At 40.1% G+C, this 25690-nt stretch overlaps 1 protein-coding gene across 1 annotated transcript in view; it reads right to left on the bottom strand.

The window, feature by feature from the left end:
• The window catches only part of TTC7A (tetratricopeptide repeat domain 7A), a 201788-nt gene that overhangs the window by 20038 nt on the left and 156060 nt on the right, over window positions 1-25690 (bottom strand). Inside the window, exon 19 of the mRNA XM_081940769.1 lies at window positions 16388-16590. Coding sequence (XP_081796895.1) covers window positions 16388-16590 — 203 coding nt within the window. The remainder of the gene's footprint in view (window positions 1-16387; window positions 16591-25690) is intronic.

Genomic DNA, 25690 nt, shown 5'->3' with positions numbered 1-25690 from the left:
AACAAAATATCAGTCACTGGCGCATTCAGATTTTCAAGAACCCCAAGGCTTACTTCCTAAACATTTATTTATTGCTTCCTCTGAATATTATCTATATCTGCTCAAAGGCAGTAAATAATCTACTTATCTTTTAATGATCAGAAAGACTATTATAATGAAACTATTATAATGGGGCCCCCGAATGAGCTTGATTTATTTAAAAATAACAGAAGCATAATTACATGCTGCTATTGAAGTGAATTCATTTACAATAGTTCATACAAATATAGATGATAGAGCTGGTAAGTCATTCAGATATCTTACTGAGTAGGTCAAGCAAAGAAAAGGTGGAAGCATTCAGAACCCTTTAGCATCAGATAGAAGTATGTACAAAAAGGCAGTGGTGATGATCTAAGAATAAAGTTACTATTATTTTGAATTAATCAAGACAAAAACCAGGACTGAATTTATTGCATTTTTTTTGCTGGAATTATATCTTCAAAAGGACATAAAAAGTATGGTTTTGGTACAGATACTTTTTCTACACCAATTTCCCCGCTTTTTACTTTTCTGGTTAGAAATCCATTCTAGCTGGCAATCAAGCCACAGAAGAACGTCTAAGGGTACATGATACAGTCTATTTAGCTGTCATTCCATCTGCCCTCCATAAGAAGACATAGGATTGAAATGATTGGTTCTTGAATCATTAAATGGGATTGAACAGTCTCCATCTTTCTCTCTCTCACACCTTTTTGAAGCATTTTCCTGGATGAGAGGAAAAACAATGAGGGAGGCAAGCCTCTGAATGTATGAGTGAATATGGAAGTGATTTATAGTAGGAGTTTATAGTATTATTATGTATTTGTTCACGAATAGACCATATTAAAGTAGGCACACACACTGACACTCTGAAAAGCTGTTAGTGGTATGAGAAAACTGGGCTGCTGAGTAAGTTAGCCATAGCCCTAAATTGCTCTCTGGATTCTGAGGATATTAAATGAGACAAAGAAACTGCTTTATTATCATTCTCCTACCACACTTCATATAAATTATGATGTGTTACACTTAATATTTTAATTCCATCTACGTGATTTACTTTTGTAGACAGATGCAAACAGTTGTATATATCTGCCACTGGCAAAGGAAAGCACTTAAGGAACAATAAGGCTTATAGAAAATATTGGAAAAGAGGAATTTCTTCTGTGATCCTGAAAATGCATGCAAGATTTTTCTTCTTGTTCCTGTATGCATTTAGGGATAGCCAGTCACTGTGCTCATTTTGGAGAGTAGTACAGAGGTGGTATTCAGCAGGTTCTGAACAGTTCTGGAGAACCGGTAGTGGAAATTTTGAGTAGTTCAGAGAACCAGTAAATACCACCTCCTACTGGCCCCGCCTCCATCTATTCTCTGCCTCCTGAGTCCCAGCTGATTGGGAGGAAATGGGGATTTTGCAGTATCCTTCCCCTGGAGTGAGGAGGGAATGGAGATTTTACAGTATCCTTCCCCTGCCACGCCCACAAAGCCATACCCACCAAGCCATGCAATGCCCACCAAGCCACGCCCACAGAACCAGTAGTAAAAACTTTTGAATCCCACCATTGGAGTAGTACATATTTCTGGAAACTTATTTGCAAAAGAACTATGCTGTTGTCCATAGCTTTCTATTATTATTTGCCACTTTGATGTTGCCTAGTTACTAGTTTTGTAATATTAACAATCTACATTAGACTACCCATCTCACGAAGCCATTGCAGGCATCTCAGTGCAGGTAGGCAGTAAAACATACAGTATGACCTACTTTGATCCCCTGAAAAAATCTGCAGAGAAGGGCTTTTCTACCATTTGGTACAGGTAGTCCTTGACTTACAATCTCTTAGTGACAGTTCAAAGTTTTAACAACACAGAAAAAAGTGACCTATGATTGGTCCTTGCATTTATGATTGTAGCAGCAACCCCATGGTCATGTGATCAGAATCCGGGCACTTAGCAGAATTTATGTATTATGTACTTATGTCCCAAGGTCATGAAATCACCATTTATGATCTTCCCAGCTGTCTTTCAACAACCAATGTCAAGGGGGGGGGAATCCATATTTATTTAATGACTCATGTTTCATTTAATAACCATAGTTATTTACTTAAAAACCCTCACAAAAAAGGTCATAAAATTGGGTGTAACTCAACCATCTTGCTTAGCAATGGAAATTCTGGTCCAAGTTCTGCTGGTAAGTCAAGGACTACTAGTACAGACCTAATGTACCAATATCTATGCAAGTAAAGGTAAAGGTCCCCCTCGCACATATGTGCTAGTCGTTCCCGACCCTGGGGGACGCTGCTCATCTCAGTTCAAAGCCGAAGAGGCAGCGCTGTCCAAAGATGTCTCCGTGGTCATGTGGCCAGCATGACTAAATGCCGAAGGTGCACGGAACGCTGTTACTTTCCCACCAAAGGTGGTTCCTATTTTTCTACTTGCATTTTTACGTGCTTTCGAACTGCTAGGTTGGCAGAAGGTGGGACAGGTAACAGGTGCTCACTCCATTATGTGGTGCTAGGGATTTGAACCGCCAAACTGCCAACCTTTCTGATCGGCAAGCTCAGCATCTTAGCCACTGAACCATCACATCCCTCTTCTATGCAAGTAATTAAGCCTTAAACAATAGATCCTCTAGTTCAGAACTTTTATATGGAAATTTGTCTATAAAGTTTTAAACTAAGTTTCATAGATTTCTTCAAGGGGCCTTGAGAATTGTAATCTTTTAAAAGTATTATTAGATTTTTTTTTACTCTGCCCCTACCCCATTTCTCTCTCCCTCTCTAAATAGATGAACTCAGTGAGTATGCCTAATACTCCTGCTTTCTATTTTCCCTATAACAATGATCCTATGAAGTGAGTTGGACTCAGACAGGCTGATCATTATATAATGAGTTCCTGTTTTGGTTCACAGTGCAACGTACCTAGTCTTTGGAGAGAATTTGTGACTTTTGCAGGCATACAGCTTGTTAAACTGCAGGTTTGTACTGTGCTATTTTGGGGACAATAACTTATTTGAAAAGATAAAAACTTCAAGAATCTATATGAAGAATGGATTCCATGGACTATGTGGCATGTTCATATTTCCAGAAGTACTCGGAAATTACATTCAGTTTGGTACTGATTTTTGATCAAGAAAATCTGTTAAAAAATTCCCTGTGCTATACTTTTATCTCACCTCTTGGTTTACATTGAATGATCCCTAGAGAAGACTGTAAGCCTTTGGTATTTAATGAGGACTTTGATTAATTTATTTAGCTATTTTCACTACTGCAGAAGCAGGAAACCTGTAGGACATGTGCTGCTGAGTGTTATATTGATCTATTCATCAGAACATCTCAATCAGTTTTGCAATTAATGGGTGCAAGGCTGCGAAAACTTAATTTTAGTGCAGAACATCTGCAGAAGTGTGATTTTGGCCTGGACCCTGAAACATCACCGAGAAGGTTACATTCTGTTGACTGAAGAAACAAACACCATGGCATAAATAAATAAAATTGATAAGTTATTCATTCTTATGAAACAGTTTTCTAGTTTCTCATCCTGCTGTGATGTGGAGAACCACTGTGGTGCATTTGTGATGCAACATAAAAATATGCTGAACTAAAATAACTTTCCATACAAATGTGTCACGGAGGTTGAGGCTGTTATTCTATATTCTAATGTCTCCGAAAGACAGAGATTTTGGGAGGCCTTCTTAGGATATTAGAAACTAAGAATTCAATAAATTGCATATCAACACAGAATGCATTAAGGGTAGCCTTCTGTATGCTAAAATCAATTAATTACCTAATTAACTAATTATATTTGTAGACTATATGTAGACTGTACCAGTCAACTGATCCTCTAGGACAGAGGTGTCAAACTCACAATGACAAATTGTGATACATCTGGCCTGCAGGTCACAAGTTTGTTAATATTGTTATTGTATATACGGTTTTAGCTTTTGTCTGTACACCGCCCCGAGTCCCCTTGGGGAGAGGGGGCGGTCTATAAATTTAATAAATAAAAATAAATAAATAATAAAATAAATAAAGTTTGACACCCTTGCTCTAGGAAATGTAGGACAATAAAACAAGAAAAGCAAGAAAGTAATATAACTTCTCTCACAAAACTCCCAGTGACTCCAAGCAACAGATAATAGCATTATATAGTATCATGGTTGCCCACAACCGCTCAAAGTCAAGCCAGGGCATAATAAAAAGATCTTAATAACCTTGCAAAATGGAAGGAGAAATGAGGCCAAATGTACCTCTGCTGGAAGTAAATTCCAGGGTATAGGGGGATGCATTGATAACCAATGCCATCAGGCCATAGTTCCTATCTGTCTCAAGGAGGGAAGGCTCTCTGCACCCTTTTCTACATGTTCATATGAGATTGATAGATGCACTTCAGTAACATGGGTTCTGGGGTGTCAATGGACTTATAAAACTATAGCTATGGACCATGGTTATAGATCTGAAAGCAAATTTCCAGTGTCCTCAGTTAAACAGGCACAATGCTGTAAGAACCTTTGCCCAGTTGCCAGCAGAAAAGTTTCAGATTACATACTTGTATGTGCTGCTGAAACATCAGATTGCTTTATTTTGTTTGGTTTTCTTGTTTCATATTGATACAACTTTTATCTTCCATAAGGGTTAGCAGATTCCATAATCCTCATAAGAATCCTCTACTTCCCTGTATTTCTAGTTAGGCGGTAGCAGAGTTTGGTTTAAGATGGAGCAAAATTATTATGGCCATTTGCCTTTTTTCTAAGAAGTCTAAAAGGAAGAATATTTGGTTAAAATTGAAAGGACTTACAGATTTCATTAGGAATCCCTCCTAATCTAAATATGAATGACTCCACATTTTCTTCTTTAGATCTGGTGCAGGAGTGGGAGATACGTACATATACCCCTGGAATAAAATGAGACTGCTTTGTCAAACAAAAACACAAAAGGTATCGGCTACAGTTTTTTTCTGTGCCAATTTAAATATTACCCTGTAGGACTGCCGGATTTAGACTGCAAAAGGCGAAAGAGGATGGCAGATAAGAAGTACAGGTAGTCCTTGCTAAACAACAATAATTGGAATCAGAATTTCCATTGCAGTTGTAAAGTCTGTTGACACATGATTGCATTGCTCAGCAATTGCAATCCTGGCTGTCCCCATTGCCATTGTTAACTGAATCCCACTGGTTGTTAGATGAAAACCAAGCCTGGTTCTATCTAGCCCTGAGCCTTAGTAAAGTAAGGGACTGTCTTCTCTGTCTCCTCCAGTGATGACCCAGGTCAAGGCACGGAGGCAACACAGTCAGCTGATAGTTCAAACTGAACAATTCTGGAGTGGATGCAATTATTTAGAAAAACAAGGGCTTCCATTTGCTGGGTATGTTCATGTAGAGGCTAGACATCCATCATGCTGGAATTTGGCTTCCTGAAAGGATCAGAAGATGGATTTTATGACCTGAATATTCCCTTCAATCTCTGGGATTCTATGTCATTGCACACATTTCAAATATTAAAACAAATATAAGAATACTTTTTTTTTTAGTATGACTAATGGCTTCATCATGAATCGGTGCTTTGCCTTCCCTCAGGGCATACAATTTTTAAGCAACTGCTAAGGAGATAGGAGGGAGATTACTCCAACAGTTCTCACAGGGTGACTAAAAATTGCAGCTTTCATGCAATATCTTGATAATGCGAGAAGCCTGCTGCAGGGTCATCCATCATAAAATAGTTTCCTACTATATAACATGGCAACAGGAAGTATTGGGGACGTGGTGCACAGTGGCTTAATGAAGCTGGAACTGCTGGCCAGAAATGGGTTGCACTCCCGGTAGTTTGAGCCCAGCTCCGTGAGATGGATTGAGCTTCCATTGCTTGCTACCCAGCTCATGCTCACCCAGCAGTTCGAAAGCATGCAATATTGTGAGTAGATAAATGGGTACCACTTCGGTGGGAAAAAAAACTAGTTGTGTTTGTGTGTGTGGAGAGAGGAAGCCGGCCATGCAACACAAGTTGAGTCAAGACTGGCAGAGGAGCCCGGAAGAGCTAGCAAGCCAAGTGCTGCTAGTCAGCTGGTGTAAGCTAGTCTGCCCCCTGTGGTGCACCAAGGATAGGCAGGCAAGCGCTGGATAGAATGAACTAGTAATTTAGGCTGTCAGGGCTGCATTGTTCGCATTTGTTGACTTCCCTGTCATTGTATGCCGTACATTAAATAAATAATATGAAAACTAAAAATGGACTCCCTTTGGGTTATATCTGAGAAGGAGATCTTAATAAAAGGATCAGTTGTTATTTTATATTTCATGTCTTTAAAAAAACGTCACAATAAAATGCACGTCTTTAAAAACCCATGCACATGCCTGCATCAGATCAGGGATCATACTGTATCTGCCTGCAGTGCAAATTATTTAGGCTACTTGCTGGTTTATTTATCTCTTACATCTAACTGTCAATGACCAACTGGAGAATCTGCAATTGCAAAAGGATACCTAGGCTTGGTCGGTGTTCTAACAATAACCCAAAACAACAATCACACAATCCTCAAATCAAGTTCTTTCTTTTTGGCATTTTTTTTCATCTTTACAATGTAAGGCATTGCATTAAATAAAATCTAAATTTCTCCAAAGTGTTCCAATATGTGATTTCACCAGGAAATATGCCCCCCCCCCCCCGAGGCTCCCAGATCATCAACATCCAGAGGAAGATATTTCATGATGGAGTTTAGGTAAAAGGCATTCAAGTGATACCACTTGTATAATGAATAAGATAGCCCAGTGATTGGAGTACTAGCTTCATAAAGTATGCTAAGTTTGATTTTGATTCAGGATCAGTTGTGGCATACTCATTGGAGAAAACAAACATATAATGTAATCTATATAAATTAGATAAATAAACAAAATACAATGTCATCATTCTATGCTTACACTATTTGGTCCAAATTTTCCAGTAGAGAACTTGTGTTATGAGAAAACAGCTCACCAACTTTTGACTAATTAGCTTCTTTTTTCAGGTTCATTATAATCTTTTCATTTCCTGTCATCATTTCAGAGATATTTCCTTATCTCTGGAAATGGAATGATGAGAATGACCACGAGCTGGCAAAAAATCAACAGAAACAGGAATGGCTTCCAACTTCCTGTTGGCTTCCCCATTGAATTTCCTTGTTGGAAGCTGGCAGTGAGCATTGGGACTCTTCTCTCCTCTTTCCCCCTTCTGTCCCTTCCTTTCACTTCCCTTCCCTCCCCAGAAGGCAGATAAATGGCTGCTGCTGGGTGGAAGAGAAAGTGAGGTGTTAAAGAGTGGCTCAGAAACTGTCATAGAATATTGAAAATGAGGATTGTGGCTGCAGCACCAATGGTAGCAGCCTGGCAGCACTGAAGCAGCCACAACTTCCCAAAATTTCATTCCCTTGAAAATCGTGTTGTTTCAAAAATTGTTGCCCTATAATGCACCATTTTGCCCAGTTAAAGATTACCAGAACAAGAATTTTAGTAATATATAGAGTGAGAACAATTTTGCTGGAGCATCGAGGAGAATTAGTGTCCATTTATACCAAGTGTTCAAAACATTCATTGACAACATCAAATGGATTTCATCTCCCCTCTTATTTTCTCCAAATAGGAAGGGAAAAAAAGAAACAATTCCCCATATTTTGTTGTACTTATTATCTGAAAGAAGATGGCACTGCTGTAACCACCTTAGAATTTATATCCACTTCTGCTGTTCTCTTCCCTCTGATATTGCGGAGACAATTCATTAGTATGATAGATGCCAGGAAGGCAGGCAGAACATTGCAGCTGAGCTTGTGCAGATTGCTTTGGGGGATGGGGGTGTGTGGAGAATCTCTGCTGAAGAAAGATATTTATGCCAGCTATGGACTTGCCTGGCTGTTCTTTCCATTATGTCATGTCAGCTTCCTTTAGTCTGTTGTCAGAATGAAATCGACTGTAATTCTAACCAGACCTAGGCAGCGCTAGCATGCTACATGAAGAAACTGTAATGTCAGGCCTACAGCCATCTTTTCTTTTGGATCTTTGGCTAAATTGGAACTTTGAGGAATGCTTTGCCTCAGACTCTGATTTGATTTTGGATGCTATTTGGAACCCTGACATGTAAATTGAGTTTTGCCCTATCTAGAACCCAATGTAGGGTTCTAGATCAGATGATGCTCTCGGAGATAAGCTAATATTTTATTAAATATAGGTTCAGAAAAAATACAAAAGTCTACAATTTTGTACTGTAAGTCCAAGTGATTTTGATTTTCCCTATGTTTTGAAAGGAAGTAATTTAGGATTTGATTCAACATTTTAATCTGTATCCACCATAATGGTTCTCAGATGGCATATAAGAATCCTTGGGTATTTGCTATTCTCTGGCTGATTGTAACGCACAAAGAAGTTCATAGTTATACCTCAGAACTTAAAGATGAAGGTTGTCATGAAGCAAATTGTTATAAAAAATGAAAGTTGAGGTGGATCCTATGGAAATGAACATGATCCCTTCGACCTTTTATTTTACTGGTGTCTGAAGAGAATACTGTACAGAATTTTAAATATAGTCCTTCATATTATTTCCTGGTTAAGTGAGTATTTGATTAGTGTCCGTATAAAATTCAATGACATGTCTACCTTTTTTCAGGCTAATCCAAAGGAAAGGGATATTAGGAAGTTTAAATATTAAGTAGCTTGGTCAGAGGTGGGTTTCACATACTTTTACCTCCAGTTCGCTGTGCACTGAAAATGTGAGTGTGTGCATGCACACACACCCACACACATGCGCATGGCCTTTTGTGCATGCACTTCGCTCGCAAGCGAGGCTTGCACACATGTGTGTGGCTTAGAAAACGTGGCTAAATAGGACAGCATAGTGCTGGATTAGGGTTAGGGTTTTGCACTACTAGTTCGCCCGAACCAGTCCAACTGGGTGAATACCACTACTGAGTTTGGTCTAATAGTTGCAGCTCCAGACTAGAGACCAGGAGATTGTGAGTTGTATTCCCACTTTAGGCATGAAAGGCAGCTATGTGACTTTGGGCCAAACGGTCTCTCTCAGCCCAACCCACCTCACAGGATTGTTGTTGAGGGAATAAGGAGAAGGAAGGAATATTAGGTATGTTCGCTGCCTCAAGTTATTTATAAGTATAAAAAGGTGGGACTAAAACATCCAAATAAAAAGTAAACATAAAAACCCTCCTACTATGAGATTTGAAAAAGTTATCTTGAAAAATAAGGATACATGTGGAATAAGATAAAATTAGTTTCAGAAAGTAATAGGAAAGGCTATTGCCCAAATTCATTTCAGCGTAGCTTTCTTAGTAGAGGATGTAGAAAATAATATCCTGTATTAAGTTCTCATAGCCAGATTTTTTTAGTTAAAGAAATCACCCCATATGAGCTGCCAGAACAGTTACAGATGTTAATCCATTGAAGACATCATATGGAATTGTCATTAAAAAAATAACATGGTAATGACAATAAGCGAGAGAGAGAGAGAGATAGAATTGTATTCATTTTGCATAGTGGATTGTCACAATTAAAGTGAGTTGGGAAGCTGAGACTTTCTAGCTCATGGCAATGGTGGGTTCCTACCGGTTTGGATCGGTTCGACTGAAACAGTAGTGGTTTGGCGGCCTGGGTCGCTGGAACTCGCAGCAACCCAGGCCTGCCACGCCCCCAAACCGGTTCTCCTGGCGGTGCCATAGACACTGTCATCTTGTTTTTTGCTTCTGCGCATGCACAGAGCATTTTTTATTGCATCAAGCGCAGTGCGCGTGCAATGCACCCAGGAGTGACTGCCAGAACTCACTCCTGGCTCACGGGTGTCAAACTCTCCACATCACATTGCTGTCATGTGACATTTCGTCACGTTTTTCCAATTTGCAGAGCCGGGATGGGTGTGGCCCGCGTGTGATGCATCCAACCCATGAGCTACCAGTTTGGCACCCCTGTTCTAGCTCTTAGTTAACAGGTTCACATTAAGTCTCGGCACCTCTCTTAAAAATTTCTCTCTTCTACAGAGTTTTGATTGCAATCAAGATATCATCTGCTTAATCATACAAATTATTCAATTCATTATTTTAGACCTATTGTCATGCATTTGAATTACAGATACATGATTGGCCTTGTTTAACTGAATCAGAAGCCTAACTACATGGGATTCCTTTTGCCAAAAATTTGCAAAAGTCCAAGCCTATCTCCACCATGGAAAAAAGAAGTGGAGACTACATAAGGCACACCTGATATGCTGCAGAATAGTTTCTAATCTGCTTGATTTTTCAGTGCCTAGATAGATGGCCAGTAGATGGAATTAACTATCTTGATTTTAATTAAAATCACAGATTCACATCTTTTGAGAGACAAATTCTGCCAGGTATAGTTCTTCTCCTTTAGGAAGTAGAAGAAAAAATAGATAATTGTCTTGTGCTTTATTATAAAAAAATTCAATTAATTAATGGATAATTAAAGATAGCCATCATGATGCAAATAAGCTGAGATGTGCTTCAAAGGGCAGGATCATTTTGTGTTACAGATGCTTTAAATCAGAGGAATGATCTGCTACATGACAAAGAAAACATATCCTCTGCATATAGACATATGATAAGCCTATTTAGTAACAACCAGGGAACACACGTGTTCATGGAGATGAATTTTAGATACACAGTAGGACACTATACTGATGTACAACTGATTTTATGTCCAGAGGACATAAAAGGGTGGGAAAGATAGGATGGAATAAGATTTATAAGCAGGAAGAGATGCTACTAGTAAGTACAACAGTTCTATTTCGGGAACATTTCTTTGAGTTCTTCTGAAATGTTTGGAAAATTGAAAACTGGATATGATTCTGATAAATCATGTATCAATAACTTTGAAACTGGTGTCGGTGTGAAATGTGTAGTTTATCAAAAAGCTTTCACCATGATTTTGGGAGCCAATGTAAATACTAAGGTACATCAGCCAATTTAGTTATGCTTTTTTTCCAGCAATGCATACTGAATAATTATTATTCTATAGATATCACGAGCAGTCTTCTGTTCTGAGATATTGCTCTTAAAGATAATAATAGGCCAATGTTAGCAATATGATCCACGTTATGTTGCTGGATATAATATAGCACAGTCCGTTTAAAAAATCCACACAGAAGTATCATGGGGAATGATGAATTTTTGTTCTGTTCACTCAACACCTGCATGTCCTTCAACATTTGATTCCTACACTTCTAAATTTGATTCTCATTCACTTTCAAATGGCTATGTAAGGCAATACAGGCAGGTCCATGGTGAGGGCAGTTCCAAAATGTTGATGGCCGTCTGGTTTATTTATATGAACAATGTGGTAAGTGCGACCCACGACAATCTAGTCAACCTAGAAGGTTCATATTAATATTAAAGTTATGCTATTGTCCCATAAACTGGTGATGTGTCCATAGAATGGCAACTCAAAAAGCAGGATGAACTGACACATCTCTTCTGATTGAAGCACATCTGATTTCTCCAGCATTAGTTTTTGTAAAGCTGCCATAAGCAGCTTAAAAAAAGAATGTTTTAATGCAGTAGTTCTAAGAATCTGATGGTGTTACATCCAGTTCAAAGTCAGCAAAAGCTTCTAAAATGCTTTCATTTAATTGCTTGAAAATATTACAACATGAAAGCTTGATTTTGTCAACAAAACCACAGGTGGTACCACAGCCTCTAAAAGCATTAAAAACAGTTACTGCATTTATTCTTTCTCACCCTAAAGCCTCATAAATAGGTTGAACAGGAATTTTCTGTTGATCACTGCCAAGAGTGCAGGGGTTTATTGATAAGTTGAAGTGATAGTACTTTATCAGAATAAAGAATATATCCAAGCAAGATGGCAACTCAGGAAATTTCATTTTAATATCTACTTACTGTATGTGCTTCTTAAATGGATCAGTTGATATTAAGTAAGTGCCATTATTGTAGTGAAGTTACTACTGATTGTTGAATTTGTGAATAATTTTATGGCCCAAGTACAGTAATCATTCTACTATTGTTTAGAGATTGGACAACATTTTTAGTAAAACATTCCTGATCCCACCACTATTTGAGGCAGCATGCAATTGGTAGATTCCTTTAATAAGTGTTTGATATCAGCAATATTTTTCAATGACTTTGGAAAGTTGTGTCTGTTGATCATGATTTGCATTTTATCATAAATTAAAGGAAGAAATTGCAAAGGAAACAGAGATTTACTATGATGGACTCTCCAGCTAAAGTGGGGTGAGATGTGAAGAGGGGGGCTGAGCTTAGAGTTCTTACACAACAGAAAACGGGACAGAGCCTTATTTCCGCTAAAGGCCCTGAAGCCCTATCTCTGGGGTGCTGGCCCCAACCTCACCTGGTTTAGTGAAGGGGGAAAAAGCCCTGATATGTCACATGATACTGCTGTGATGGTGCAAATTTGACACCCCTGTCCTATCTGATCATTCCCAAGAGAATGCAGTTATTTTGGCAAGATTCTTGTAAATGGCATTGCAACAATAAAGAAGTAACTTCGATCAACTCATAATTCCTTGTGCCCGACACTTATCAAGGCTTTGCAACTAAGTTGTTCCTTCAAACATTGCAATCTAAATGTGCCTATATTAGCTAGTCAACTTTTCTTTGCTACTTTCTATAGGAATGCCATCTTCAAAGTGTGCAGGGAATTAGAACCATGCTGATTATTCATAAGTGCTAATGGCATTTTAAAATTTACATCTGGTTAAGATTTGGCAGCATTACCATAAAGGATCTGGAGTCCTTTTTAATTTCCAAACGTCTTAGAATACAATTTCACAGTTACATTCTTAGAATTTATCTTCCACATGTTAACTTTCTTTCCCATTGATCTTTATAGGAAACCACAATTCACCACCATGCTTTAAAACAATAGGGTGAAAATATATTTACAAAGTGCACTGGGAAGACATGGAAACTAAAGGTGTTTTACAATATATCAGATGTTATCCTTCATAACTAGATTAGTTTTAGCAATTGTCCATATACAACAACCTTTTCTAACCTGATGCACACCAGATGACCTTGCTGGAGAGAGATGATGGATATCTGTTCATCATATCTGTAGTTCATTAAACTAGAGAATGTTGATAAAGAATCAAAAGAGAAATGGTACTGCCCTCAGTTTTCCCTCTGCATCCTGTTTCCCTGAAAATAAGAGCTATCCCAAAAATAAGACCTAACATGTTTTTACACATGCACCTAATATAAGCCCTACCCCCAAATAAGCCCTAAGAGCCTGTGTAGCTGGCTTCCCACCCACCTGCCCATTCTGTTTGGTTGCTCACGGTGTCGCGAGGTGGGGTGGTGGAGGAGCTGCCCCATGCACCCCGCACCGGGTTACCTCAGGGCCTCCACAGCCAGGCCATCCACACCCTGATAGCTGCCTTGTGGCGGCAGCACCACCACCCATGTGCAGGATCTTACATGACCACTGGTCCACTTCTTCTTACTTGCAGTCGCAATGGAGCAGGAGGGCGAGTGGTGTGTTGGTGCCATGGCCATGAGCCAAGGCAGGTGTCAGTGAATGGATGGCATGGCTGCAGGACCCCAAGGTAACCTGGTGCAGGGTGCATGGGGCAGCTCCACCCACCCCGCCTTGCCTCATAGCTGTGGCACTGGCATGTTACTTGGCCTCCTGCTCCCTTGTGGGTACAAGAAAGTAGAAGAAGTGTGCTGGTGGCCACATGGGGTCCTGTTGGATGGGGCTGCTGGAACCACTGCCTTGTGAGGCAAGGCAGGTGTCGGGGCCTGGGTGGCCTGGCTGCAGGGCCCTGAGGTAAGCTGGTGCAGGGCACATGTGGCAGCTCTAGCACCCCACCTCATGGCAGTGGCACTGCTGTACTGCGTTGCCTCCTGTCCTGCCGTGAGCAAGCAAAAAAGTGGGCCTTCCATACATGGGAAAAAAAAAATAAGCCCTAGTGCTTATTTTGGGGCCCAAAAGAAAATAAGACCCAGTCTTATATTGGGGAAACACAGGTACTTCTTTCTCTCCATGTTTAGATAAAAGTTATCAAATATATACTGTGGTTATGGTTAATTTGCTATGTAAATGGGTTGTTATGGAAGATATTGCCATATGATGGACAGAGTCCCACAGCTGCAAAAACAGTACTCTTAGCAGGGGAAAGTGCAGATGCCAAACAATAGAGGAATTGCATTTTAGGAAAGAATGCTCCAATATTTGACTACCAATTTATCATGGCATAACGTTACATTTTAATAATTTAATAACTATCATCTTTGAACACTCATCCCGTGAAAAAAAGTTATAAATGCCTTTAGAGAACGTGTGCTAATAACTTTATTTTTGCTTGCAAAAATCAATATATTGACTGCTTTGCTGGCCACTGGTTTTATACCCTTTGCTTAAAATGAGCCCTGGTGTTTTCAAATCTTATTTTCTAACAGCCTAAGGGTAAACGGAGGAATTCTGCATTAATTAATTCTGATACATCAGGGACAGAGTCCTGCTTACAAGAGGAATTTGGCTTTGGAGTAGACTGGACTGTTTTTTTTAAGTGGCACCAAGCACTTCACATCCAACAGCAGAGATTCAATGGTCCTATAAAGATAATTGTTACTATCTCTGTCTTTCAATAGAAGAAAAAAAATCACACATACAGACACCCAATACACAAACAAATGACTGCTGCTAAGAAACAAAGAAATGTGGGAAAGAAAATTCATTTAACAAGAAAAAACGTGAGCGGTAAAAACAAACAAAAACAACAACAACCCCAAAACAATAAAACAATCCTTGGTGCAGAATAAATGGAGTTGAAATAATTTACTGGCTAATTTTGGAGCAGAAGGCTCAAGGCAACATATATGAAATGCATATTTGTTTGTTAAGCAAAATTTGACATCATACATCACAGGACATTTGCTTCCACAGGAAGTGTAATAGTTAAGTAGTTTAGATTTTGAAGGAGATTAGCGAAGAAGGGTCACATATGAGATCTGCAGCAGAGCAGCTGAGGTACAGGCAGAAAGTCCTACACTTCATTCATTCACCTTCAAAGAAAGAGTGAAAAAGTCCTGCCTGAATCTCAGGAAAGCAGCTATTAAATCAGTGCAAATAATATTGGCTTAGAATAGACCAATCACCTCATGCCAAAGTATAACAGAATAACAGAGTTGAAAGGGGACGTTGGAGGTCTTCTAGTGCAATCCCCTGCTCAGGCAGGAAGCCCTACATCATTTCAGATAAATAGCTGTCCAATCGCTTCTTAAAAACTTCCAGTATTGGAGCATTCCCAACTTCTGTCGCAAGTTATGCCACTGATTAATTGTTCTAACTGTCAGGAAATTTCTCCTTAGTTCTAGGTTGCTTCTCTCTTTGTTTAATTTCCATCCATTGCTTCTTGGTCTACCCTCAGGTGCCTTGGGGAATAGGTTGACACCTCTCTTCTTTATAGCATCCCTTTAGATATTGGAACCCTGCTATCATGTCATCCCTAGTCCTTCTTTTCATTAAACTAAAGTGATATTAACACCTCACGTGATCTTGATTTGATCCCTCCGCTAATGCATCCTAGGACTCTGTCCATTTTTTGGGCAGCTTTAGCACACTGTTGGCTTATATTTAAGTGATTAACCCTTAGAACTCCAAGAACCCTCTCACAATTACTACTATTGAGCCAGGTACCACCTATACTATACCTGTGCATTTAGTATTAATTGCCTAAATGTAGAACCTTACTTTTTTCACCATTGAATTTCATTTTATTAGATAGGGCCCAATGTTCATATCTGTTCAAGAGCCATGGTGACGCAGTGGTTAGAATGCAGTACTGCAGGTTAACTCACTGCTCACTCCAGGAGTTCGATTTGGAGTGGCTCAAGATTGACTCAGCCCTCCATCCTTCCATCCTTCCAAGGTCAGTAAAATGAGGATCTGGATTGTTGGGGGAAATATGCTGACTCTGTAAACTGCTTAGAGGGAACTGTAAAGTACTATGAAGCGGTATATACGTAAGTCCTATTGCGAATGCTATCAAGATCTTTATGCAGTATTGGCTATTCCTGCCAGCTTGGTGTTGTCTGCAAATTTGATGAGCTCCTCATCTATCCCCTCATCTAAACTATTGATTAAGATATTGAAGAGTATTGAGCCCAATAATTCTTCAGTTCTTATTTTTATGGCAAATATGTCTGTTTATTTGATAGAATACCCAAATAGCGCCCACAACATGTTCTCAATATTTCAAATGTGCACATCAGTCCTGAAAATTATGGGCCCTGCTACTGTAAGGAGCTCACTAAAATTGCAACATTAAAAGACCTGAATTTTAAAATAATTCTTGGGATTCCGAGTGCCATAGCAAGGATGTAACCATAGATTGATTCTCTTGTACATACTTACCAAACAGTTCATGATTTCCACTCCACTTGGATTCACAGTTAATGCTTCATCATACAACTGCTTAGCCTCTTCCAAGCAGCCGTTCATCTCTGTGAGCCTCCCCCGCATGTACAGCACAGCATGAGATGTGGGAAAGAGACTAGCTGCCTCCTGGATACAAAAGCTTGCTTCTTTGAGATGCTGTTGTTCCATGAAGACTTCAGCTACATAACCCAAAACAAAAGCATGGATATATTCTAAGCTTTATTCTGGAGATGATAAAACACTGAGAATATTAGTAACTTAAAAATAATTGTCGCAGGAAAGATAACTTGCTTATGACGCATGGATTTTCAAAAGGTCTAGAGATTTATAGAACCTGAAAATCATAGGGCTTGAAAGGACCTCAGAGGTCTTCTAGTCCAGCCCCCTGACCAAGGCAGGAGACCTTATACCAACTTGGTCAAATGGTTATCCAGTCTATTAAAAAAAAAAAAACTCTATGATGAAGCACCCACAACCTCCGGGAGCCAAGCTGTTATATTAATTGTTCTCACTATCAGAAAATGTCTCATTTCTAGGTTGGATTGTTGGTTGCACAGCCAGATATTAAGAATGGATTTGACATTTTTGCCCACTTATCGAGTCTTTCCCAAGGATAGGTAGATGCTGTTGTTCAATAATATTAAAGGTATAATGGTGATGATGATGATGATGATAACAACTGTTTTTTCAGGCCATTTTTCATTTGTTCTACTTAAATGGGGCCTGCAGAACATGAGGCCTGCCACCAGATTTGTGTGGCTTAGTGACTCTTTGAAAACTTATTGAATTTGCTGCTGCTAAATGTTGCCACTGCCTAGGAAGCTCCAATGTCAGTCTAGATTTTCACAGCCAACTCTGACCCCAAATACTGTACACACTCTCAAATACTTCTAAGGCTCCTTGATATCACTCCTGCTGCACCACCAGCCACCAAACAGTTGGCTCATACCAGTTTTGTGATCTTTAAGGTATTGATTTGACTTTTTTTCATTATTTGTGCATGCACGGAATCAACAAAGACATAGGTGATGACTGGATTTTAAAGAAAAGTAGCTTTAAAAAAATAGTTCCCAGTTCTCACTTTTTTGTGGAATACAGCCCTTTCTTTGGTCTTTCTTTGCCCTTTCAACAAATATGTGGGTTCATTTAGAGCTTTCACTTTTGTTATCACTCTGTGGGGGGAAAAGACTGCAATTCTCTTGGGGAACTTATGAAGCTATTGTATACCAAGAGCACTGCCTGCTCTGAAACTAGGTTTCTAATGGGAGGAGGTTTTTTTTCCTCATAAGTTTAACAAAAAGCACCTTACCCTATCAATATTTCTAATGAAAGAAAATATATACAAGATCTGGACCTTTTACACGATATTATATGATATGGGGCCCATCCAAGGAAATGCTACATTCACCAGATCCAAAATTTCTTGTGCTCTGCCTGGCAATTGTTTTTGGAAATCCTCCTTTGTTATTGCTGCCATCAGAGAAATAACAGCAGTATTTGCATACAAATAAAACTGGTCGTTGCTAATCAAGACAGAATCGGTGAAATTATTATTTTATATTTACACTGTTCTTATTTGAGCCCAGGGTACTTTAGAAATATTGGGGGGTGGGGAGAAGGCGAGTGATATACACTACCCATTAATATTTGTATGTGATATTATGATGCAAGTGTGGAAAAGTAGTTTGTGTTTAGATATCATGCCTTTGTGTCACTATGGTTACAAATGAGCCCTATAACAACTATAGGGATCTATTTCATTTTAACTCTAAAGCAATTTTGTGAGGTAGACTGGGAAAGAGCATTTAACCCCAAATCATCAGCAACTTTGGACAACTGAGGCTTACCTTGATTCTGGGTTTCTCTTTGAGCCCAGATTCAAAGGCTTAAAATCTTCACTGCAACAATTGGGGAAGGGTGGGTGGGGGGATTTCAGGATCCTTAAAGCAGAAATAGATGTCCTAACCATCTGTGAGACTTAAAGCATCCAGTTTGGCTCACAACCCCACTCTCAAACTCTTCCCAATGCCATGAATTATGGTTCCACCTGCTCTGGGATACCACATAACTTAAAGCCGCTTGCAGCACTGGGTCCTCATGTTTTATACTTCTTTTTTTAAACTGTTGCAAAATCTCAGCTCTGAATTCCCATCTTATATTTTTGGGTGGATCTAATTGACAGTGGTATGCATATCATTAGACACAGATAGTCATCATAATGAATTTTGGCAACATCACAAGCATCATTCTTTGCTTCTCAGATTTAAATAGCTCATTATACTGGGCATCAATACACAACCCCGGAGTCTTGATTCCTTCATGTGTGATGCTAATGGTTCCAGAGAATCAGAGCCATTCCATCTTGCTTGATGAGAATAAATGAAATGGCTGAAAAATGCCCCATCTGCTTGCAGTCAATCCGACTGCCCGAATAGAGGGGAATTGTAGGACTGCACTATTCAGCTTTATTTTGGAATTAGCTTTATTTATCCCCATTATAAACATTTTATATATCTACAACAAATTAACATAAATACTTCTCTGGAAACTATTGATCTGATGGAAACCATTTTGGGAACTTTTCCAGCTGAATAATAAGAAATTCTTTAAGACAATTTTTTTTAGCTTAAGTTTAAAAATGTTTTACATAACTTAATGTTTTATAAAGGGAGCATTAGAAAGAACAGGTTATTTTTTTTAAACGTATTAGCAAATTTCCCCTCCCCACCATGTATTTACAATATATAACAGATACATTAGATGGGAGTACAGATACAAATACAGTAGAGGGAAAGTATGAGTAACGAGATTGCTTTAATGTTTATGTTTTGCAACAAGTTGTAATATGTGCCTGCATTTCACAACTAGAAATACTGGGCAAGAATACTAATGCAATCTGTTTTGTTACTGTAAACATTATCATCCATGTACAACAGTTATTAAGCCCTCATCTTTAGATGCCTATATTTTGTTTTTACTGAACTAGTTCATTGAATATTTTGACAGACAAATTAGTAATTCTTCCTAATGCTATCAGAAAAAAAATATTTTTAAAATAAATAATTATGATTATTCAGTTCCCCGATATCAGACACCATTAGACTACCAAGGTAAGAGCTGACAACATTAATATTGTCACAGTAACATAAGAAAGAACAGGGAAAAATATTTTCAATCCTTAAAGCAGAGTTTCTCAAACTTTTCCCCCTGGAGAAATCCTTGAAATAATGTTCAGGCCTCAGGGAACTCCTGTATTAAAAATGGCAAAAAAATACAAAAACTTAACAGTACAATTCACTTCTAACTTACTCACAATCCCTGTTTTACAATGGTTACAATAATAACAAAGCAGCAGGCTGCAGCTGAGTCACAGCATGCAATAATTCCTACCACTGTGAATGCTAGCATTATATAGCATGCATAGTTCAACAAAAAATGTCAGTCATAATCTTGCATGGAACCCCTAGTGCCTTGAAAAAAAAACCCACTTGTGAAAGGTTGCTGTAAAGTAACACTTTTATTTGTAAGAAGGATGAGGGGTATTATTTAGCTATTTCAGTCTGACTCAAGGTTGTTAAATCTTTTTCTAGGAAAGGATCGCTCTCATCAGTCTTTGGCAGGAAGCATGTTTAGATGGACAAAGGGACCATAGCTGAGACTAAGTAGCTGAGAGTAGCTGAGCTAAGGATCCTGGCAATACTAGCCTAGAAGTACCAGTGACTAAGGATGCCCTATCTCTTAGAAAGATGAGTGACAGGAGGGTTGACCTGAATCAGTCCCACCATTTAGCTTGCCTCCAGACCCCTCCTCAATCCTCTCAGGAAACAGTAATCAAGTAATTTAGATACCCCGGGAAAGGTGCATTGTTGTATATCGTTTCTTCCAAAAACTGCCTAGTTTTTGGAGCGACTTTATATCTTCAGTATTAGAGACAAAAAAATACAAATTAAAAAGTAGTGAAAGGATGTTCATGCATTTTAAAAATATGTCAAATCTGACCAGTGTGCAGCTAATGGAGAGCATACACCAGGCATCAAGAGTTGAGGCCTGAAGATGTATCTATTAATGTTTTTTTTTTCCAAATGCATGAGTTATAGATTGCAGTTATATTACCTTTTGACATAATTATTTTCTGTTATCAAAGTGCAAGGCAATTCAATTTAATCTCAAAGACCTTCAAACATAAAGATCCTGAGCTTTTTCTAATGAGTTTATTTGGATCCGATAAAGACAAATAACATCTCCATTCAGTATTCATTAGGCTATTGACTGCCCCCAAAACTAAAGCATTTTCACTATTTTTATATTATTTGACCTCTCGTGAAATATATTGAAGACAACAGTATCTGTGGGTGAGCAGAATTTCTTCCTGCTAATGAGGACCTGTCTTGACTTCTCAGGTGGCCTCAGGAAAATAACCTGAAGACCCCGTTATTCATACTCCTGAGAATTGGGGAAAAATTGAAAAGAATGAAATGTGGTTGGAGCTCTCATTTCCCAGAAGAAAAAAACAACGGGAGATGACATGCTTTGCTTGGAGAAAGCTTCTTTTTCAAACCCCCCATATAAAAGGATCAGGTAATATACGATAAGGAATATATTTTCTTCCAGGGCAGCCTTCCTTGGACAGCCTGGACAGAACTAGAACTAGATGAACAATCTGACCTACTGTAAAGCAGTTGGTTGCGTGCTGCAATTGTATAACAACATGTTCCTTTAACATGCAGGGTGTCTGTGGCTAATGAGGAGGAATCCTGCTGCCAAGTGGGTAAAAAGAACACTATGAAATAATCTTCAAACTCTGGCTGCCTTTAGGAAGACCTGTTAATTTTAAAATCCTTTGTATTCTTAAAAATTGTACTGTATTTGCAAATAATGCCAGCATGGTCTCATTTTCAGTTTTTATTCCTTGACTTTTTTTTTCAGCAGTGTCATGTCTACACAAACCAGCCTCTTATTATTAAATTCTGTCAAAAACACTGGCAATATTTACAAGGAAGGCACATTATAAATATTGTCAGTGGAAGAAATTATTAAAACCCTAAGACTTTCCATCCTTTCTCTTTTTCAGCACAATCTGAAGACATAAAGCTATTTTTAAATATATAAAAAGATATAGGCATCTGCAGTACCTGGGCTTTTATCAAAATGTGGCCCTTGCCCAAAATACCTTTAATAAATAAAAATGTAATACTGTAATAAATAAACTACTCATACAAAAGGGGTGGTGCTTTAGTGCCATACTATTTCCACCATTTGGCTCCCTTCTAATCCTTTCTCTGAAAATTCCTCTAAAAAGAATGAAACACTGTCAGCCTCTGCTTTGCTTGCTTGCTATTGGCTGCCATAGAAATGGGGAGGGTGGGGGCATGGTATTTGGGAAAGGAATTATATGGTTCTGGAGGAGCATGTAGAAGGGAGTTTTGTTCTCACCATCTTCTGCGCATACTGATGTCTGATGTTTGGTCTCGGTCAAGGCCAACTGTCTCGCATACCAACCTGATGAGGTCTTTTGAAGATGCACCCCACATGACATCTTAGGGAGTTGCAGATTGAACACTGGGCTGAGGTATTTGGAGGGAGGGGGCTGGGTAATCATTTGATATGTACTTGTTTGCACCTTTTTGGCTCAGATCTTGCTTTTCTTTTGCTGTTATCTTTTCATAACCAGTAAAAGTATCTTTAATTCCATGAACAATGGAGTTGGGAGTTTTCTTTCTTGGTTATTGATGGAGGCACGCCTGACATTAAGCAAGATCTGTGTCAACACCTAAGGCATTTCCATGACTACTATCACCTTGAGAAGGGGAGGGAAATTCCATGCATAGTTTTGGCCAGAGTAAAAGTCTCATATTTCTGTACTGGGATGTGAATGTGCATGTCTAGAACCCTGCTATAGCGTCCCATTAGAGAATGTGATTAATGACCTCAGCCAGAGGGGAGGGGGCACAGGGGTAAAGGTCAGAAGCCATTAAATGTGATTTAGTTTCAGCTACACAGAAGTTCGTGCTAAGATGTTAGTCCTAATAAACGAATGGTTTTACTTTGAATTTCATCCCTGGGCTCGTAAATTAATTAGGGCAACTCTTGGAGCCTTCACAGATAGCTGAAACTCACTTTTAAAATAATTTTTTTTCCGGGTTTCCTGAAGCCCGGCCACTCCGAGTACTCCCTCCCAATGTTTGGGTTGCTTGGAGGGAAAATCAGGAAGACACCGGGCTCCGCAACGGCCATTCCAGGTGGGAGAGAAGGTTTATCTCTCCACAAAATATTTGAGATTAAAACTGCCTAGCAAGAACCTGGGGCCAAAGTTTATGGGACCATTCCCTATAGTAAAGATCATCAACCCAGTTATGGTGCAATTGAAACTGCCTCAATTGTTGGGGAAGATACACCCAGCATTCCATAGCAGCCTCTTAAAACCTGTGATTGGATCCACTCTGAGACCACTACCCCGGGAGCCCCCAGGCCCTATGGTTATAGGGGGCCAAACCCATTATGAAGTTCAGCTTATCCTTGATTCAAGGTGGCACAGGAGACAACTCCAATACTTAATCAAGTGGAAGGGCCACCCCTTATCAGAGGCATCTTGGGTGAAAAGTAGAAATATCCAGGCTGACCGTCTTATAGCAAAATTCCATGCAGAAAATCCAAGCAAGCCTGGGGGAGGGGCACATCCCTAAGTTATACACCTGTACCCAAATTGCTTTGTTTTATACAGGTCACTTTCAGGAAGTGAGGGGAGCCGGAGTAAAAGTCTCATATTTCTGTACTGGGATGTGAATGTGCATGTCTAGAACCCTGCTTTAACGTCCCGTTGGAGAATGTGATTAATGACCTCAGCCAGAGGGGAGGGGACACAGAGGTAAAGGTCAGACGCCATTAAATGTGATTTAGTTTCAGCTACACAGAAGTCCGTGCTAAGATGTTAGTCCTAATAAACGAATGGTTTTACTTTGAATTTCGTCCCTGGGCTCGTAAATTAATTAGGACAACTCTTGGAACATTCACAATCTGTCTTCGCACTCATCCCGGAGCCAACACCTTCCGAGGGGAGTGCACATAAAGAAAAATAAATTTTAAGAACCTCCAAAGAATAATGTTCAATCCATGCAGTGACGGAGGATATGGGGGCTACTGGATCCTCCTATCCCCTGGAAACATAACGGATGGCTGAACTGGATTTGGAGGAAAGATCTGTCCATCCCAGATGGTCGTTTGGAGTGGGGCAGAGGAGTGATTCTGAGGAGATTCCTGCCGGAGTTACCACCAGCCGACGCCAGTGACCAGAGGCTGCCTGGCAGGAAGCCAAACAAAAGGACCTCATGATGACCCATGCTTTGAAACTTCTTCAAGAGGCATGGGAGAAACACCATTTCTGTAAAAGCTGTGCTGAGAGGGAGGCTGAATTTGCTGAGCAAGAAGAGAGATGTGCAGAAGACCTATCTAACCCTGAGAGGACCCTGGGGGCAGACAGCACAGCTGATCGGGATGGGGGAGCCCCAGCCGCAGCAGCAGCAGCCGCAGCCGTCTGAGCCCCTCCAAGAGGGGGAGGGGGCCCGCAGATGCTGAATGCCAACGGTCCCTCTCCTTGGTGTGAAGTATGGAGGAGACCCCAAAGACCTGGGGTTTTTCCTGGTTGAGGTCTGGAATTACATGCAACAGTATGGAGAGGATTTCCCATCAGACGAAGCCAAAGTAAGAGCTGTTACTATGGCATTGGAGAACAAAGCGACAGCCTGGATGGTTGCTTTGCATAATGATGACTCCCCCCCTGCTGAGGGATTACAATGTGTTTATGGCCGCCCTGAGGAAGCGCTTTAATGATCACATAGCCGATCGGAAGGCGAGAAACAAGAGGAAAACCCTTATTCAGGGAAGAAGGCCAGTAGCTGAATATACCCAAGAGCTTCATGAGCTGTATATGCATATGCGGGGGTGGTCCAAGGAGGCTTTAATGAAAAGTTATAAGGATGGGCTGAATGAGGATGTGTACCAGAGCTGTGTGAATAGGGGAGCCCCACGCAACCTGCAACGCTGGTATGAGCTGGCCGCAGATGTGGAAATTGACCTGGCCAGGAATAAATACTGGGGGGGGCAGCAATAAAATCAAAAATCCCCCTCCTACCCCAAAGAAGCTCCTAAAGGAGGAAAGGTATGGTCTGCAAGCAAGCTCCGGTCTACTGCTTGTTTCTGGTATGGGAAGGAGGGGCACCGAGCTGCTGGCTGCTACTCAAAAATTGGCCCAAAACCCACCACTGCTGGAGAGAAAAAACCAGACTGGCAGCCAGGGAAGCGCAAAGAAACTGCTTTGAAAGGGGTGGAAGCTGCTGAGGATTTTCCTCCCACCCAAGAGGGAGAAGAACCCTCCCTTCTTTCGGGAGAAAGTAAAAATGACTCCGATGATGACCACCTGGTAAGTCCCAACTCGGGCCCCATGACCATTCCAGTAGAACTTAAAGTGTCCTCTACTGGAGCCCAAGGGAAAATGCTGGCCCTCTTAGACTCTGGATGCATCCGATGTGTAATTAGCCCAGAAGTGGTGGAGAAAATGGGGTTAAGGCCGATGACTTTGAAATGCCCATTGCCTTTTGCCAATTGCTTGGGTCCGTGGCTGAGGGGGCACCCATTTTGCAACCGAACCAGTAGAAATGTGGATGAGAGATCACCAAGAAACCTTGAGTTTCATTGTTGCACCTGGGATGGATCGGCCCCTCATACTGGGGTTACCGGGGCTGCGGAAATAGAACCCTCATGTGAAATGGAGGAAAGGGTGGCTACATATCCGTTCCGCTAAACCTCTAATGGGGGAGGGGAAAATCTCCCACATAGCCAGTGCTAAAACAAACCTAGCAGCCACGGCGCATGAGAAAATTGAAGGGGAGGAGAAAATCCCCAAAGAATACTGGGATCTCAGAGAGGTTTTCAGTGAAAGGGCTTCTGACAAAGTACCACTTCACAGCGCCACTGATTGCAGCATTGAGATCCTCCCAGGGTAAAAAACCCCTAAACCTCAGATTTACTCAATGACCACACGTGAAATGGAGGAATTACAAAAGTTCATTGACAAAAATTTAATAAGGGGGTTCATACAACCCGCTAGACCACAGGTGGCTGCACCCATCTTATTTAGAGAGAAAAAAGATGGCTCCTTTCATCTGTGTCAACTATAAGAACCTGAACACCATTTAGATGGAAAACGTGTACCCACTATCCCTCATGAAGCCTACTACAGAGTCAGAATAAAGGAGGGAGATGAGTGGAAAACTGCTTTCTATT

Source organism: Natrix helvetica, assembly GCF_964273705.1.
Source record: "Natrix helvetica genome assembly, chromosome: 2".
Lineage (NCBI taxonomy): Eukaryota > Metazoa > Chordata > Lepidosauria > Squamata > Natricidae > Natrix > Natrix helvetica.
The sequence above is the reverse complement of the archived record's forward strand: the minus strand, read 5'-3'. Positions and strand labels throughout refer to the sequence as shown.